The 19,074-nt window shown below is 40.6% G+C and overlaps 1 protein-coding gene across 2 annotated transcripts in view; it reads right to left on the reverse strand.

Annotated features, from left to right (window-relative positions):
* Positions 1-19,074, reverse strand: part of LOC110533954 (gamma-aminobutyric acid receptor subunit beta-4-like) — a 64,192-nt gene that overhangs the window by 17,972 nt on the left and 27,146 nt on the right. For both annotated transcript variants that reach the window (XM_021618551.2, XM_036990374.1), the window contains exons 3-4: positions 11,750-11,817; positions 7,873-8,093 (exon numbers count right to left, since the gene is read on the reverse strand). In XM_021618551.2, the coding sequence (XP_021474226.1) occupies positions 7,873-8,093; positions 11,750-11,817 (289 nt within the window). The remainder of the gene's footprint in view (positions 1-7,872; positions 8,094-11,749; positions 11,818-19,074) is intronic.

Genomic DNA, 19,074 nt, shown 5'->3' on the forward strand with positions numbered 1-19,074 from the left:
GGGAAGATGGATGGAGCCAAATACAGGACCATTCTGGAAGAACCTGATGGAGTCTGCAAAAGACCTGAGACTGGGACGGAGATTTGTCTCCCAACAAGACAATGATCCAAAACATAAAGCAAAATCTACAATGGAATGGTTCAAAAATAAACATATCCAGGTGTTAGTCCAGACCTGAATCCAATCGAGAATCTGTGGAAAGAACTGAAAACTGCTGTTCACAATTGCTCTCCATCCAACCTCACTGAGCTCGAGCTGTTTTGCAAGGAGGAATGGGAAAAAATGTCAGTCTCTCGATGTGCAAAACTGATAGAGACATACCCCAAGCGACTTACAGCTGTAATCGCAGCAAAAGGTGGCGCTACAAAGTATTAACTTAAGGGGGCTGAATAATTTTGCACGCCCAATTTTTCAGTTTTTGAATTGTTAAAAAAGTTTGAAATATCCAATAAATGTCGTTCCACTTCATGATTGTGTCCCACTTGTTGTTGATTCTTCAAAAAAAAATACAGTTTTATATCTTTATGTTTGAAGCCTGAAATGTGGCAAAAGGTCGCAAAGTTCAAGGGGGCCGAATACTTTCGCAAGGCACTGTACATACAATAGTGAGTGCTACATACAATAATGACTGCTCCATACAAATGGGGACCACTACATACAATAGTGACTGCTACATGCAACAGTGACTGCTACATACAACAGTGACTGCTACATACAACAGTGACTGCTACATACAACAGTGACTGCTCCATACAACAGTGACTGCTCCATACAATAGTGTCTGCTCCATACAATAGTGACTGCTCCATACAATAGTGACTGCTCCATACAATAGTGACTGCTACATACAATAGTGACTGCTACATACAATGGTGACTGCTACATACAATGGTGACTGCTACATACAATAATGACTGCTTCATACTAAGGTGACTGCTCCATACAATAGTGACTGCTACATACAATAGTGACTGCTCCATACAATAGTGACTGCTCCATACAATAGTGACTGCTACATACAATAGTGACTGCTACATACAATAGTGACTGCTACATACAATAGTGACTGCTACATACAATGGTGACTGCTACATACAATAATGACTGCTTCATACTAAGGTGACTGCTCCATACAATAGTGACTGCTCCATACAATAGTGACTGCTACATACAATAGTGACTGCTACATACAATAGTGACTGCTACATACAATAGTGACTGCTACATACAATGGTGACTGCTACATTTAATGGTGACTGCTACATACAATAATGACTGCTTCATACTAAGGTGACTGCTCCATATAATAGTGACTGCTACATACAATGGTGACTGCTACATACAATAATGACTGCTACATACAATTGTGACTGCTTCATACTAAGGTGACTGCTTCATACAATAGTGACCGCTACATATCATGGTGACCTCTTCATCCAAAGTGACTGCTACATACAATAGCCAGTGCTAAATACAATGGTGACTGCTACATGCAATTGTGATTGCTACATACAATGGTGACTGCTACATGCAATAGTGACTGCTACATACAATAGTGACTGCTACATGCAATAGTGACTGCTACATGCATTAGTGGTACTACATACAATAGTGATTGCTACATACAATAGTGTCTGCTACATATAATAGTGTCTGCTACATACAATGGTTACTGCTACACACAATAATGACTGCTTCATACGAAGGTGACTGCTCCATACAATAGTGACAGCTCCATACAATAGTGACTGCTACATACAATAGTGACTGCTACATACAATAGTGACTGTTACATGCAATAGTGACTGCTACATGCATTAGTGATTGCTACATACAATAGTGATTGCTACATACAATAGTGTCTGCTACATATAATAATGTCTGCTACATATAATAATGTCTGCTAAATACAATAGTGACTCCTACATACAATAGTGACTGCTACACACAATGGTTACTGCTACATACAATAATGACTGCTTCATACTAAGGTGACTGCTCCATACAATAGTGACTGCTACATACAATAGTGACTGCTACATACAATAGTGACTGCTACATACAATAGTGACTGCTACATACAATGGTGACTGCTACATACAATGGTGACTGCTACATACAATAGTGACTGCTACATACAATAATGACTGCTACATACAATAGTGACTGCTACATACAATAGTGACCGCTACATAAAATAGTGACTGCTACATACATTAGAGTACTACATACACTGGTGAATGCTACATACAATATCAACTGCTACATATCAAGGTGACCTCTTCATCCAAAGTGACTGCTACATACAATAGTGAGTGCTAAATACAATGGTGACTGCTACATGCAACAGTGACTGCTACATGCAACAGTGACTGCTACATGCAACAGTGACTGCTACATACAACAGTGACTGCTACATACAACAGTGACTGCTCCATACAACAGTGTCTGCTCCATACAACAGTGTCTGCTCCATACAACAGTGTCTGCTCCATACAACAGTGTCTGCTCCATACAACAGTGTTTGCTCCATACAACAGTGTCTGCTCCATACAACAGTGTCTGCTCCATACAATAATGACTGCTACATACAATAGTGACTGCTACATACAATTGTGACTGCTTCATACAATTGTGACTGCTTCATACTAAGGTGACTGCTTCATACTAAGGTGACTGCTACATAAAATAGTGACCGCTACATAAAATAGTGACTGCTACATACATTAGAGTACTACATACACTGGTGAATGCTACATACAATATCAACTGCTACATATCAAGGTGACCTCTTCATCCAAAGTGACTGCTACATACAATAGTGACTGCTACATGCAATAGTGACTGCTACATAAAATGGTGATTGCTACATGCAATAGTGACAGCTACATGCATTAGTGGTACTACATACAATAGTGACTGCTACATACAATAGTGATTGCTACATACAATAGTGTCTGCTACATATAATAGTGACTGCTACATACAATAGTGATTGCTACATACAATAGTGTCTGCTACATACAATAGTGACTGCTACATACAATAGTGACTGCTACATATAATAGTGACTGCTAAATACAATAGTGACTCCTACATACAATAGTGACTCCTACACACAATGGTTACTGCTACATACAATTATGACTGCTAAATACAATAGTGACTGCTACATACAATAGTGACTGCTAAATACAATAGTGACTCCTACACACAATGGTTACTGCTACATACAATTATGACTGCTAAATACAATAGTGACTGCTGCATTCAATAGTGCTACATTCATTCTGTTACACAGTCAAAATAATGTTGTGTCCCCGTGTCACGCCTGCTGAAAACACTCTAGGCGTATACTGTATGTTCCTTCTCATGTAAGAGAAGCTCACATGCCAATCGAATTAACAGGAATGTCTTCCCCGTGAATGGTAAAGGGATCATGGTCTTCATGGTAAGTCATAGAGGCATATTTGTTACAATCATGAATATATACCCTACAGGCAATCTGTACAGGCATGACTTTGTCCTCACTTCATCCTTCCACCTTTTCACCAACTCCCTCTGGGTAACAAGAGATGCTGCGACCAATTCCGCCCCTCCCTCCCTCGCTCCTTCCTCTGCACCCACAGCTGATTCCACCAAGAGACATATTAAATAAGCATTTACCAGACCATTAGTTTCCCGTCTCACTTCCAAACATCATCAAATTCTCATTAATACCCCAGTCTGTCTGACAGATCCTAAAACATCTACCCCTCAGAGACAGACACCAAGATGTCCCTGTGTTTGGTGGGGTGGACTGGGGATGAGGACCTAGTTGATATGAACAATCTCAAAGTGATTTAGTGAGGCAGTGTTAACAAAGTGCACGCTGACTGGCTGAAAAACCACCAAAGAATGGAGAAGACTGCCATTCTCTTGCAGACACTGATAATGCCATCATGTATCTCATGTCAATAAGCAAGGGCATGCGCTAAGTCTCCCATTCTGGAAAAATAACACAATCCTTTTCCAGAGGCTTACCTAAGCTATATTTCATCTTCCAGACAATAGGGACATGACAATGGCAAAATGCCATCTCCACTGATTGTGAAGTGGAATGAGGTAATAGAGCCTCATAACAGAGCTACGCATCAGATAGTAATACAGCCATTACAGCAGCATCTGTACATTTAGCTGTAAGCTTCCTATAATTAACATTTGCAGCTGAATTCGTTTTTTGCTTTAAAACATCATTGGCCAAAGCACATCAGCATTATTTTTAACCCAAAGAAGGCCTCCATTCACTGGAGGCACATGATGCTAAACAAATAAAGTTAAGTCAAATTAATTTATTTAAAAGCACAAGTACATGTGTACAGTCAGGTCCAAAATGATTGGCACCCTTGATAAAGATGAGAAAAAAAGACTGTGTAAAATAAATAATGCAAATACTGAGATATTTTGTATGCTACATTTTTTACTAGTACAATTCCTCAGAGAAAGATATTTTGTTTAGCAAGTCATATTTTTTGGGAGGTAACACATTATTTGGATAGTCCATCTGGGCAATTCAATGGTAAGGGAATTTAGGTTTTGACTCAGTATGTTCCCCTTAAGATGTATGCCAAACAAAAACCATTCATTTCAAAGTTTAGCTCTATGTTCAAGGACAACTTTTAACAATTTCCACTGAACATCTTACAAAAACTAATTTAGTGGAAGAACTGTGCAGATGCAAAGTTTGTTAAGGGAATTATGGAGAAATCTCCAGTCAGGTTTTCATGCGACAACGTTTTCCACAAACTCTATTAAATATCTGTTCCGAACTAAGATTCAAAGATGTCTGCGGAAATAAGGGCTGTGTCAGCTATGACATGACACCTTGAGTTAGATTTTAAAAATGTTGTGGATTTACACCTGGTAACGGAATTAAGGGAATGGGTTTACATCATGGGTCCCTGATATGTACTACACAGAAACGCGTAATTATGTAAATCAATGTAATTCTCTTCATTTTTTCACAAGTTTGGACATCACAGCAGATTACAGTACAGTGCAGTAAAGTAGAGTCCAGTACAGACGGATAAACCATGTGATTCTATGTTCAGCAAAGATCTTCTGTGTATAAGTGACGCGCGAGGGCAAAAAAGCATCTAACACAATTCTACGAGTAGTCTGAGGCAGACGTTGGGTAAGGAGCGTTTTCAAGTGCAACGTTAATAACGACGGTTTTGGGAAACAGTTCAGAGATTTTAACAATGCTCCTACGACGGTTCTAACAATGAACTTAGCCTTAATATGCTTTTGGGAAACCTGGTCCAGTACTGTGCTATCCAAACTTGGGAAACATAAGTCTATGATGGGTTCAGATTTGGTCCACTCTGGTCCATCTGTGGACGTTAACATCAAGGCCAGAGTGGACTGACCAAATTTCAACTACCCTAACCGCAAACTTAGCAGACAGTTGCTTATCAACAGATGGACAATCGAAAGTTGGTTTTTTAAATTCCCCCAAAAAAGATAGGAGTGAAAACGACTGTTTTCAGTACCTTTCAATACCTCACCTTGCGAGGATAATGGCACTGAGCCTTTTTCAAAAATGTTTTATGAGATTGGAGAACACATTGGGAGGGATCTTATACCATTCCTACATACACAATCTGCCCAGATCCTTAATATGCTTTGTCAGTGCTTATGGACTGCCTTCTTCAATTCACACACACACACAATGGGGTTCAAGTCCGGAGACTGACATGGCCATTTTATGGTCATTTAACCTCCTTTTTGGAATTTGATGCGTGCTTGCGGTCATTGTCTTATTGGAGGTTTCAGCCTGCTGGTAGAGGCAACCAGTTTTTTGGCTAAAAAATTATGGTACTGGGTAAAGTTCATGATTCAGTTGACCTTAACAAGGGCCCCAGGACCAGTGGAATAAAAATAGCCCCATAACATCAAAGAGCCACCATCATATTTGACCGTAGTTATGAGGTACTTTTCTGCATATGCTTCTGTTTTTCAACACCAAATCCACTGCTGGTGTACCTGGCCAAACAGCTCTATTTTCATGTCATCTGACCAAAGCACCAGTTCCAATCCATGTGCCCGTGCCGTTTAGAAAACGCCAGGCGTTTACATTTGTTGGATGACATGAAAATAGAGCTCTTTAGCCACGAACAACAGTGGTGGGTTTGGCGTCGAAAGAAGCTTATGCAGACAAACTTGGCTGCAAGTGGATCTTCCAGCAAGACATTGACCCCAAGCACACATCAAAATACATAAAGAAAATGGTTAATTGACCACACAATCAATATTTTGCAATATCAGTCTCTGAACTTGATCCCCATTGAAAACCTGTGTTTTGAATTGAAGAGGACAGTCCATAAGCAAAGGACAAAGGATATTAAGGATCCGTAAAGATTATGTATGGAGGAATGATCTAAGATCCCTCCTAATGTGTCTTCCAATCTCATAAAACACAAGAAAAAGGCTCAGTGCCGTTAAGGTGGGGTACTGAAAGGCATGTTAAACAGGGGTGTCAATCATTTTCCCCCGTACTGTATTTTTTTGAGAAACAAAATGATTACTTATTAAACAAAAATCTTGTTCTCTGAGCAATTGTATTAGTATCAAATAATATAATTATCAATTTTTTTTGTATACAATACAGCTCAGTATTTGTATAATTTACAGTATTTTTGTCACGGCCGTTGAATGAAGAGGACCAAGGCGCAGGGTGGTCAGCGTACATTTTCTTTTTATTAGAAAAGACGCCGAACAAAACAATAAACACTACAAAACAAACCGTGAAGCTAAAGGCTATGTGCCATAAACAAAGTCAACTTCCCACAAAGACAGGTGGGAAAAAGGGCTACCTAAGTATGGTTCTCAATCAGAGACAACGATAGATAGCTGTCCCTGGTTGAGAACCCTACCCGGCCAAAACATAGAAATACAAATAATAGAACATAGAATAACCCACCCCAAATCACACCCTGACTAAACAAAATAGAGACATAAAAAAGGATCTCTAAGGTCAGGGCGTGACACTTTTTTACTCATCTTTATCAAGGGTGCCAATAATTTTGGACCTGACTGAGAATACAGTTTCTTCCATGACATAGACTGACCAGGTGAATCCAGGTGAAAGCTATGATCCCTTATTGATGTGACTTGTTAAATCAACTTCAATCAGTGTTGATGAAGGGGAGGAGACAGGTTAAATAAGGATTGTAAGCCTTGAGACAATTGAAACATGGATTGTGTATATGTGTCATTCAGAGGGTGAATGAGCAAGACAAAAGATTTAAGTGCCTTTCAAAAGGGTATGGTATTAGGTGCCAGGCACACCGGTTTGCATCAATAACTGCAAAGCTGCTGGGTTTTTCACGCTCAACAGTTTCCCATGTGTATCAAGATTGGTCCTCCACCTTAAGGATATCCAGACAACTTGACACAACTGTGGGAAACATTGGATTCAACATGGGCCAGCATCCCTGTGGAACGCTTTCGACAAATTGTAGAGTCCATGCCCAGCCGAATTGAGGCTGTTCTGCGGGTAAAAAGTGTGTGTGGGGGGAGGAGGTATACTCAGTGTATATGTCAGGTATTAGCATGTCATGTAATTGTCAAGGTAGGCTATAACTACTTACAATTGAATCCTGTCATCAGAAATTCAGCTAAATAATTTAAGTTAGTCGTGCTTTTATCAGTGATTCTCTGGACTCATGTTTTTTTAATGGAAGTAAGGAAAGTGAAAAGGCGGGCCGTGATACTATTTAGACACAGACCTAGTTTCTCATATGCCTTCCCAAGGTCTCTTCCAGTCCTGCCTGACAGGCCAGGCTTTAACCAGTTTAGTTACAGTAGAATTCCAATGAAAGTTAGCTGTACCTGAGCCCATATAACACGGTGCCATCAGGATGCAGTCGAATCATACGGTTCTTCACTGTCACGCCATGCAGGAAGGACTTCTTGTCATTGAGGAAGTAGGTGTCTGGGAGCCACAGCTGGTCTGCTACGCGGTTATCCAGAGTCAGGTTGAGGGGCAGCTCAGCGTATGCCAACCGCTTGTCTCGCCAACTTTGCTGGAAATACATTGTGATGGTGTAATCCTGTGGAAAAAGGGGAAACAGCACTGTGAGATTGAAAATAAATAGTTGCTACACTCTTAGAAAAGAATGTGCTATCTAGAACCTTAAAAGGGTTATTTGGCTGTCCTCATGGAGAACCCTTTGAAGAACCTTTCCAGGTAAAACCCTTGTAGGTTCTCAAAAAGGTTCTCCTATGGGGACAGCCGAATAACCCTTTTGGAGTGTATGCATTGACAAAAGCTTCAACTATGGGAAGGATAAGTTACCCTTACTGTAATTGCCCTATCCTACACCATACACTTACTACCCAATGTGCATAAATGTATGCACATCTAAATGTATCATCATAGTCATTATGTGCAGAGTATATCAAAAAGCATTAACACTGTTTTTCAAGGATACAATGGAAACACAATGGAAACGTAATGAAAATGGGAGACTTACAGGGAAGTGATTTAAAGGCTAAGTTAAGTTGAACACCTCCTCCAATGACAGTACAGTATTTCTGAGTTTCGCATGATACATGCTGCCAATTTATTCTGAGAACCTCAGTGTCCCGAAATCTCAATATAATTGTCTTAAAACCATAATATACATCACATTTTATAAGCGGACTGAGAGCTAATCTTAGTGGTTATTCAGCTGGACTTAAAATGACCTATATTCTCACAGGGTGTACCCTATCTGAAGGATATTCCATATTTTCCAGAAAAAAAATATCCTTGCTGCATCGTGAAAAAAAAAAAAATGAAATGAAATACTAACAAGGTAATTTTGTTTTTCATGACTTTCGTCTGATTTTCTTTAGCTATGACTATGTTGGCTGGCTGACAAAATGCAAAAATTTACAGCTAAAATAGACGAGTTATGGCGTTAGACATAACATGCATGTTGAGATTATCCAATGGTTTTCCAAATTGACAATAACCAGGTTTCCATCAAACCTTTTTATGCGAGTAAAGTACATGTCGGATAAAAAAATGTAATGACAGGCCTTTTATCGGTAAACTTTCCAAATGTCAACAAAACAAAATATGCCAGCTAAGGTAGAATCTTTTTGTGTCGGTAAAATGAATTATGCGAGAAATATCGGTGGAAATGCTTTTAATGCACAAATATTGATGTAATAATGACATTGTGTGGTCCTCCCACTACGACTCGCCGGGAAAGCATGCCGTTTTAATTAGGCTACAGATGAAAAATGATAATATTCACAGGGTGGTGTAAGTGCAAGGTGATGAGCATGATGCTCTTTTCCAATAAATATTGAGGGTCTTATTCTGGTGACATGATCAACGATGCTTGGCTGCCGTTTGACAAATAGAAAAAATCTTGCTCTTTTGTTCATAATAATCTCATAATGTAGGCTATACGCGCATTGTATCTGCAAACTGTTGCCTAGCGCTCACGTTCCAATACCAGAGTGGGCACACTCGCTATATAACGCAACATTTTTTTTGTGGGAAAACCTTCAGTAGAGTTGCAAATCTGCAACAAGTCAATTTGACGCAAACACATCTCTGGTGGGAAAATGCACGTATTGTTTTAATGCCGATTTTTAAATATTCGCATGGATATATGTCTCCAATTGAATGGAAACCAAGCTAGTCATATCGTTTTGTGTCTGTCTTTGTTCACAGGAACCTTTTTCCACCTTTTCAGCCCTGCACCCAATGCTACCTTCTCAAATGTCCAGGGAAACTAAAATAACATAAAACATAAGATAAAACTCGCTGTCTTCAAAAACACCGGAGTAGAAAATAAATCTCAGAAATAAAAAATGAATATATCAAAGCGCCTCATGTGCTTGCTCTTAAAAATAAAGAAAACAGCTTTGTACATGAGTGACTACCTCTAACAAATTAAAAATAAAATGTGCTATTGCTTGAAACTGGATGAAAATCCTCTCGTGATTCGAAATGGCAACATTACAGGGAGAACAAATCCAGAATAAAAAAACAAAGCTCCTCTGGCTTGTGGGGGGAGTGAACTCTTGAGTGTGTCTGTGCCACATTAAAAGAAAATAAAATACAACGGCGAGCAGAGAGACAGAATGATGTCATTGCAGAGACACCAGCCATGTTGTCTTATTTAAAGAAAAAGACTGAGCCTGATTTCTCACCTCGCTCTAATAAACAGAAGTTAAATACGTAATATAATCAAGTAAATCAGATGCACAACATGTCTATGGTTATCCAATGTTTGCAAGGCCAAATATGATTGACTGAAATGGTATTATTGCATTGCAAATACACAGAACAAAAATACAAAACCTGAGGTCATACAGTGCCTTGAGAAAGTATTAATACCCCTTATTCCACTATCTGTTGTGTTACAGCCTGAATGAAACATTTATTTTAAAAAAATGTCACTCATCTACACACAAGAAGTGAAAACATGTTATTTCAATTTGTTTTGCAAATTTATTGAAGATGAAGTACAGAAATATAAAATATATTTTTTTAAGTATCACACCCCTGAGTCAATACTATACTGAACAAAAATATAAATGCAACATGTAAAGTGTTGGTCCCATGTTTCATGAGCTGAAACAAAAGATCCCAGAATTTTTCCAGAATTTCTCTCACATTGTGTGTCCAAATTTGTTAACATCCCTGTTAGTGAGCATTTCTCCTTTGACAAGATAATGTATCCACCTGATAGGTGTTGCATATCAAGAAGCTGATTAATCAGCATGATAATTACACAGGTGCACCTTGTGCTGGGGACAATAAAAGGCGAAGTTTTGAGGGAGCGTGCAATTGGCATGCTGACTGCAGGATCGTCCACCAGAGCTGTTGCCAGAATTGAATGTTCCTTTCTCTACCTTAAGATACCTCCAATGTCATTTTAGAGAATTTGGCAGTACGTCCAACAGGCCTCACAACCGCAGACCACATGTATGGCGTTTTGTGGTCAAGCGTTTTTTTCTGATGTCAACGTTGTGAACAGTGCCCCATGGTGGCGGTGGGGGTATGGGCATACGCTATGGACAACAAACACAATTGCATTTTATCGATGCCACTTTGAATGCACAGAGATACCGTGATGAGATCCTGAAGTCCACTGACGTGCCATTCATCCACCGCCATCACCTCATGTTTACGAATGATAATGCACGGCCCCATGTCGCAAGTATCGGTACACAATTCCTGGAAGCTGAAAATGGCCCAGTTCTTCCATGGCCTGCTTACACGCCAGAAATGTTACCCATTGAGCATGTTTGGGATGCTCTGGATTGATGTGTACGACAGCGTGTTCCAGTTCCAATATCCAGCAACTTTGCACAGCCATTGAAGAGGAGTGGGACACACCAGATACTGACTGGTTGTCTGATCCATGCCCCTACCTTTTTTTTAAGGTATCTGTGACCGACAGATGCATATCTGTATTCCCAGCCATGTGAAATCCATAGATTAGGGCCCAATGAGTTTATTTCAATTGACTGATTTCCTCATATGAACTGTAACTCCGTAAAATCGTTTATATTGTTGCATGTTGCATTTATATTTTTGATTAGTATACTGTACATTGAAACAAATACATTTATCAAAATTGTAGTTTATAAAATGGGTGCATCATGCTTTAACCACGAACCCAAATAAATGAAAAGGGACACATTGAGTCGATGTTCTATATGGACAGTGCTACTGTAAGAGAAGGGGTTTATAACTCACCATGTTCACTTCTGAGATGGAGTCAATGCTAGCGATGTTGATGCTCATTCCTACGATGACTGGGGCACCTGAGGGAACACAAGAGCCAGTACAGTCACACAACAAATTCACACCATTATTCACACTGGGCCAAAAATACACGTCTAACATAACATAGGACAACACGTACACAGATTATAATGTACTTTATTTGCAAAAGTAGTATGCAATAAGCAAGGCATGTTTTTTTCTGTTTGGTTTTTATTTTATCTTATGAGATTATTCTGTATAATGAATAGCGCTTTACAAATGTAATAAACTTTTATTAATGTTAAGATAATTTGATTATTTTCTTATCTTCACATGCTGGGTTATCTCAATAATTATCAGGATATTATCAGGATATCATTGTATTTTATTTTTTTAGATGCATTACATATGAGACTGGACGTGGACATTTCTGATGTGGCAGAGTGAATTTTTGGTTTTTGGGAAAACTGTCATACATGTGTCACTGTGGGAACAAGCCTCGTATGAGCAGGAAGAGACCACTGACGGTATCGAGATGGGCTTGAAGAAAACAGACCATTACTTAAACCCATTGACCTTTATCATACAGTATGTGGAAAGTGACCAAAAAAAGGCAGCAGACTTTAAAGTAAGAACAAATTGGTGGAACAAAAATCATAAACATTTATATGAGATTCAGGTACATCACGCTAATTTCACGGTCAATATTCTCGCCCCCCAAATCATGTAATCTTTGAGTATCTCATCCTACCTCTTTCTCCTTACAAGAAACGTAAACATTGAAGTGAAAGGGATGTAAAAGTGTGTTGATATTCAGCAATGTCAAAAGTGAATAATTAAAGGCCCAGTGCAGTCAAACGTGTTTTATACACTGCACAAAAAAATAAAGGTAACACTTAAACAACACAATGTAACTCCAAGTCAATCACACTTCTGTGAAATCAAACTGTCCACTTAGGAAGCAACACTGATTGACAATAAATGTCACATGCTGTTGTGCAAATGGAATAGACAGCAGGTGGAAATTATAGGCAATTAGCAAGACACCCCCGATAAAGGAGTGGTTCTGCATGTGGTGACCACAGACCACTTCTCAGTTCCTATGCTTCCTGGCTGATGTTTTGGTCACTTTTGAATGCTGGCGGTGCTTTCACTCTAGTGGTAGCATGAGACGGAGTCTACAACCCACATAAGTGGCTCAGGTAGTGCAGCTCATCCAGGATGGCACATCAATGCGAGCTGTGGCAAGAAGGTTTGCTGTGTCTGTCAGCGTAGTGTCCAGAGCATGGAGGCGCTCCCAGGAGACAGGCCAGTACATCAGGAGACGTGGAGGAGGCTGTAGGAGGGCAACAATCCAGCAGCAGGACCGCTACCTCCACCTTTGTGCCAGGAGGAGCAGGAGGAGCACTGCCAGAGCCCTGCAAAAGGACCTCCAGCAGGCCACAAATGTGCATGTGTCTGCTCAAACGGTCAGAAACAGACTCCATGAGGGTGGTATGAGGGCCCGACGTCCACAGGTGGGGGTTGTGCTTACAGCCCAACACCGTGCAGGACGTTTGGCATTTGCCAGAGAACACCTGAGCCCTAGGACCATGCCCCAGGACTATTTTTTAAAACATTTATTTCACCTTTATTTAACCAGGTAGGCTAGTTGAGAACAAGTTCTCATTTGCAACTGCGACCTGGCCAAGATAAGGCATAGCAGTGTGAACAGACAACACAGAGTTACACATGGAGTGCCTGACATGATGACTCCTTGCTGTCCCCAGTCCACCTGGCCGTGCTGCTGCTCCAGTTTCAACTGTTCTGTCTTATTATTATTCGACCATGCTGGTCATTTATGAACATTTGAACATCTTGGCCATGTTCTGTTATAATCTCCACCCGGCACAGCCAGAAGAGGAATGGCCACCCCACATAGCCTGGTTCCTCTCTAGGTTTCTTCCTAGGTTTTGGCCTTTCTAGGGAGTTTTTCCTAGCCACCGTGCTTCTACACCTGCATTGCTTGCTGTTTGGGGTTTTAGGCTGGGTTTCTGTACAGCACTTTGAGATATCAGCTGATGTACGAAGGGCTATATAAATACATTTGATTTGATTTGAACACCAAGATTGGCAAATTCGCCACTGGCGCCCTGTGCTCTTCACAGATGAAAGCAGGTTCACACTGAGCACGTGACAGACGTGACAGAGTCTGGAGACGCCGTGGAGAACGTTCTGCTGCCTGCAACATCCTCCAGCATGACCGGTTTGGCGGTGGGTCAGTCATGGTGTGGGGTGGCATTTCTTTGGGGGGCCGCACAGTCCTCCATGTGCTCGCCAGAGGTAGCCTGACTGCCATTAGGTACCGAGATGAGATCCTCAGACCCCTTGTGGTGCGGTTGGCCCTGGGTTCCTCCTAATGCAAGACAATGCTAGACCTCATGTGGCTGGAGTGTGTCAGCAGTTCCTGCAAGAGGAAGGCATTGATGCTATGGACTGGCCCGCCCGTTCCCCAGACCTGAATCCAATTGAGCACATCTGGGACATCATGTCTCGCTCCATCCACCACAAACTGTCCAGGAGTTGGCGGATGCTTTAGTCCAGGTCTTGGAGGTGATCCCTCAGGAGACCATCCGCCACCTCATCAGGAGCATGCCCAGGCATTGTAGGGAGGTCATACAGGCATGTGGAGGCCACACACACTACTGAGCCTCATTTTGACTTGTTTTAAGGACATTACATCAAAGTTGGATCAGCCTGTAGTGTGGTTTTCCACTTTAATTTTGAGTGTCACTCCAAATCCAGACCTCCATGGGTTGATACATTTGATTTCCATTGATAATTTTTGTGTGATTTTGTTGTCAGCACATTCAACTATGTTAGTAAGAATATTTTATTCATTCAGATCTAGGATGTGTTATTTTAGTGTTCCCTTTATTTTTTTGAGCAGTGTATATATTTCCACACTATGAGGTTGGAATAATATTGTAAAATTGTGAAAATAATGATAATGCACTTTTAGTCTATGAGCTGTTTGAAAAGACGGGCTGAAATTTCAGCCTGTTTTGTTGGGTTGGAATGTTGCCTTCCATGGGGTGACATCACTAGGGTCATAACTACATATGAGGATGCCGTGTTATTATTATTATTATTATTATTATTATTATTATTATGATTATGATTATTATTATTATTATTAGACAAATCTTTTGGGAGGAACTCAATCGGGGTCTCAACTTACAGTTGAGAGTGAGAATAGTAGAATACACAAGGTGCAATTTCAAAACTTAATTGTGCATCAGCAGTTTATCTTGTTATGTGTCACTCACTGACAGTCAATAAAAATGTCAGTGATTTTTTTTTTTTTAGATTGGTAAATTAGTCTAGTTAGTCTAGTGTAGTAATCAAGGCCGAATTACCGACCGGAGACGCAGGGCACATGCCTAAGGGGGCGCTGACCTCCAGGGGGTCACTCTCACTCAGAGACTGTATCAGATACCCTGGATACGGCCCTGGACATCATCATGCGGTAAATTAGTTAATAGCCCAATAAGAAAGAGAGTTACAAACCTCTCTGCCAATAACAGCTCATTTTCAATTTTCCCCTCCCCACTAAGACCACTCCCAGACAGTCCTAGCAAAATTCTTGCTTGAGAAACTGCACTTTGCTAATAAGGAATTTTTTGTTCTTTTTGACCGTTTTAATTGAAAACAATCAATGTAAGGTACTTAATTGTTACCCAGAAAGGATTTGGTATTGAGATAAAAACGGCCGCATTGGACCTTTAAAGGCAACATTCCTACATTTTTGGTTCTATTCAGATCTTGCTGCCCTTCAGTTTAGGGCAACCTGGATTTCAGAACGGACACTAGATCTGTGTTGAGTCAGATAAAACAACAAATAAAAACAACATTATGTGCGTGGGCCTATAAAGAAAGTAATAGCAAATGGCAAGTCAAAAAAAAGGTTTCAAACTGACCACAAATGTACTCAAGTACTGTGTATGACAAATGTACTAAATTTGTCCTTTGCCTTCGTAGTGTGGAGTTAGTCAACCCTCTACAGATGCCCCGGGGAGTGCTTTAACTGTTGTTAAAATCAATGATATTAGAATATACCGGTTGACCTTCACCCCCATAGGAAATAGCAGTTGTCATTTTGTATTGTTCAAAGCGAATGCTGAATCTTTAGTTTTAAGAAGTGCTGTGCTGAACATGTGACGGCAGGATGCGAGGAAAAACCTGCGTATCTTGTGCATTATCAGAGTTCAATTTGTAATTTCTTTGAAAATGTGTGCATATTTAACATAATTGCACCTGTCCAGATATACTGTTTATCCATCATCTGAAAGGTTGAGAGGTTGTGAGGTCGTGTCAAAGAATGACGCTGAAATAGTGGAATGGTCAAAGTGGCACTTGAAGAGCTCTCTGTCTAGAGGTTGAGGTCAAGTGCAGTGTTCTGGAAAACAACAGAGACATACTGACAGTACTGATACAAAGAACACACTCTGAATGTCACCTAACTTGTGCATTTCTCTGGATAGGAGCATCAACGAGGAGGAAACAGTGTATCTGCACACAGTGCGTCAGTGATAGAAACAGAATGTGGCTAAATCTGTAACCTGGCATTACAATGGATACACGTGTTTCATTCACAAACATTAAGGCCAAGAGTGGGTCATACTGTGGGTCTTTTCACCTTCACAACATCTGGTGATAATTCATGCAGCGCCAACTTTGGAGCTCAAAGCAAGGACACCCCCCTCCCCTCACTCCAAAATGTTCACTCCTTGATTTGTAACAATTGCAACATTTCTGCACAAGGGAATTGTGTCAGCCCCACAAGGGATGAATGAGTCATTTCCCAGTCAGCAGACCACTGAATCATGATGATCAGGTGAAGGAGGAAGGAATTGCGACCACAAAAACAATGACCAAATGCTCACAGAAAAGGTTGAGTATCATCCCAACTTTTTGTTTCGGGACTTCTCTAAAAGGTTCTTCCTGTTTTTAGCAGTGGCCGGGGAAGAAACATCTCAAACACTGGGTTCAATGCAGGTTTATTACAGCAGTGTATTTTAGGGGAACTACAATTCCCTTGAGCTAAGAGTGGCGTAGGCAACAGAGGCTCTTCCATACAGCTGTTGTATGTCCTGTATGTACAACCGTGCAGCTACAGATAGACAATGCTTCATTTAATTTGAACTGCTTAACTACAACACCTGTTTCAAGTATCTTTCATACAATTGAGAGCTTCCAAAGTAGCCATTACGGTCCAGTAAGTTCTTACTTTGTTACGAGAAAAAAATCTGCACTTATGATTTTTTTTTTCACAGACTTGGGACATTTGCTTGAACAGTTACCTGGGCATTGTCCACTTTATCAGGTGTGAATCACAGATTTGCTTCTGAGAAACATACTGCCTGTGGGTTTTTGAAATGGCTGGCTTGCTGCCAACAGAAATGTTTTCTTAGTTGCATTAATATTTCAGAGGTGGTTTACCCACAAAACACACAACAGGACATTTTGTAAAGCACTGCAACGTTGGGCATTGAACAAAATATCTCTCAAACCACGCCAGGCAAAGGAGGCTGGCCCTGTAACTCATCCAGCCAAAGGTGTTCCAGCTTCCCTCCAGAGACACAACACACAGACACAGAAACAGAGAGAGAGGACTGTGAAAGATGAGAGTATGGTTTCTGTAACTGCATCTCAGAATCCCTTCCAATTTGTGCAAATTTAAACAATAAAAACAGTGATATTCTGAGTTTGTCTCAAATCCATGACCATTGTTTGTTTACTTTCGTTCCTTCCTTCAAATAATCTGCAGATGACTCTTGCTCCGGCCAACTCTGGAAAGATCTGACAATTACCATGTTTCTCCTAATACTGGCCCTGAAATGTTAAGCAGCACAGCACTTGACTGATAGTGCACATCTCTCCTATCTCTTCTTGACTGAGAGTGCACACCTCTCCTATCTCTTCTTGACTGAGTGCACATCTCTCCTCTCTTCTTGACTGAGTGCACATCTCTCCTCTCTTCTTGACTGAGTGCACATCTCTTATTTTTTTGTAATCCTATTTTCTTTCCCCCTCTCCTCCAACTCTAGCTGCCATGTTGCCACGGCAGACCACCTCTCTCTTAAATGCCCTGCAGCTTTGTCATATTTCCTGATCAATCTTTTTTTTTTTTAAGAGGAAAAAGTGGGGCCATTTTCCATTGCGCTTTGTGAAGGCAACCAGTAACAATTTTCCCCAGAGATGTCAAAGTACATTCGTTCGCTGGTAGTAAACAGAAAGTCAGTCTCTCTCTCTCTCTCTCTCTCTCTCTCTCTCTCTCTCTCTCTCTCTCTCTCTCTCTCTCTCTCTCTCTCTCTCTCTCTCTCTCTCTCTCTCTCTCTCTCTCTCTCTCTCTCTCTCTCTCTCTCTCTCTCTCTCTCTCTCTCTCTCTCTCTCTCTCTCTCTCTCCTCTCTCTCTCTCTCTCTCTCTCTCTCTCTCTCTCTCTCTCTCTCTCTCTCTCTCTCTCTCTCTCTCTCTCTCTCTCTCTCTCTCTCTCTCTCTCTCTCTCTCTCTCTCTCTCTCTCAAACAGAGGGATCCACTTTGCCACCGTGGCTTTCTCAAAATAAAAGCACTTACCTGCAGCAGCACTTTCGTGAGCTGAAGCTAAATATCGCCACGTCAACAGCAGCCTGAGATCCTGAGACATAATGTTTCTATCAATTAATGTTTTCACATATTTGTACATAAGTGGCATCTGAAAATGGAAGAAGCAGGATCTCAAATCAGATGATTGTGTGCACGTGCATGCATTTGTACGTACTTGTGTGTGTGCTATTGTGTATGTGGGGGGGGGGCATCTGTAATTTACTTTACTATTTATATGTTATTTTTTTTTCCTTTTACTTCACTACACACTGTAGCACGCACTCCAGCAGGTATATATATATATATATATATATATATATATATATATCTCTCTCTCTCTCTCTCTCTCTCAATTCTTCCTTTGGACGCCTCTCCTTCCAGTCCTCTGCTGCCAATGCCTGGAACGAACTACAAAATCTCTGAAACTGGAAACACTTATCTCCCTCACTAGCTTTAAGCACCAGCTGTCAGAGCAGCTCACAGATTACTGCACCTGTACATAGCCCATCTATAATTTAGCCCAAACAACTACCTCTTCCCCTACTGTATTTATTTATTTATTTTGCTCCTTTGCACCCCATTATTTCTATCTCTACTTTGCACATTCTTCCACTGCAAATTTACCATTCCAGTGTTTTACTTGCTATATTGTATTTACTTCGCCACCATGGCCTTTTTTTTTTTGCCTTT

Source organism: Oncorhynchus mykiss, chromosome 10 (genome assembly GCF_013265735.2).
Source record: "Oncorhynchus mykiss isolate Arlee chromosome 10, USDA_OmykA_1.1, whole genome shotgun sequence".
Classification (NCBI taxonomy): Eukaryota; Metazoa; Chordata; class Actinopteri; order Salmoniformes; family Salmonidae; genus Oncorhynchus; species Oncorhynchus mykiss.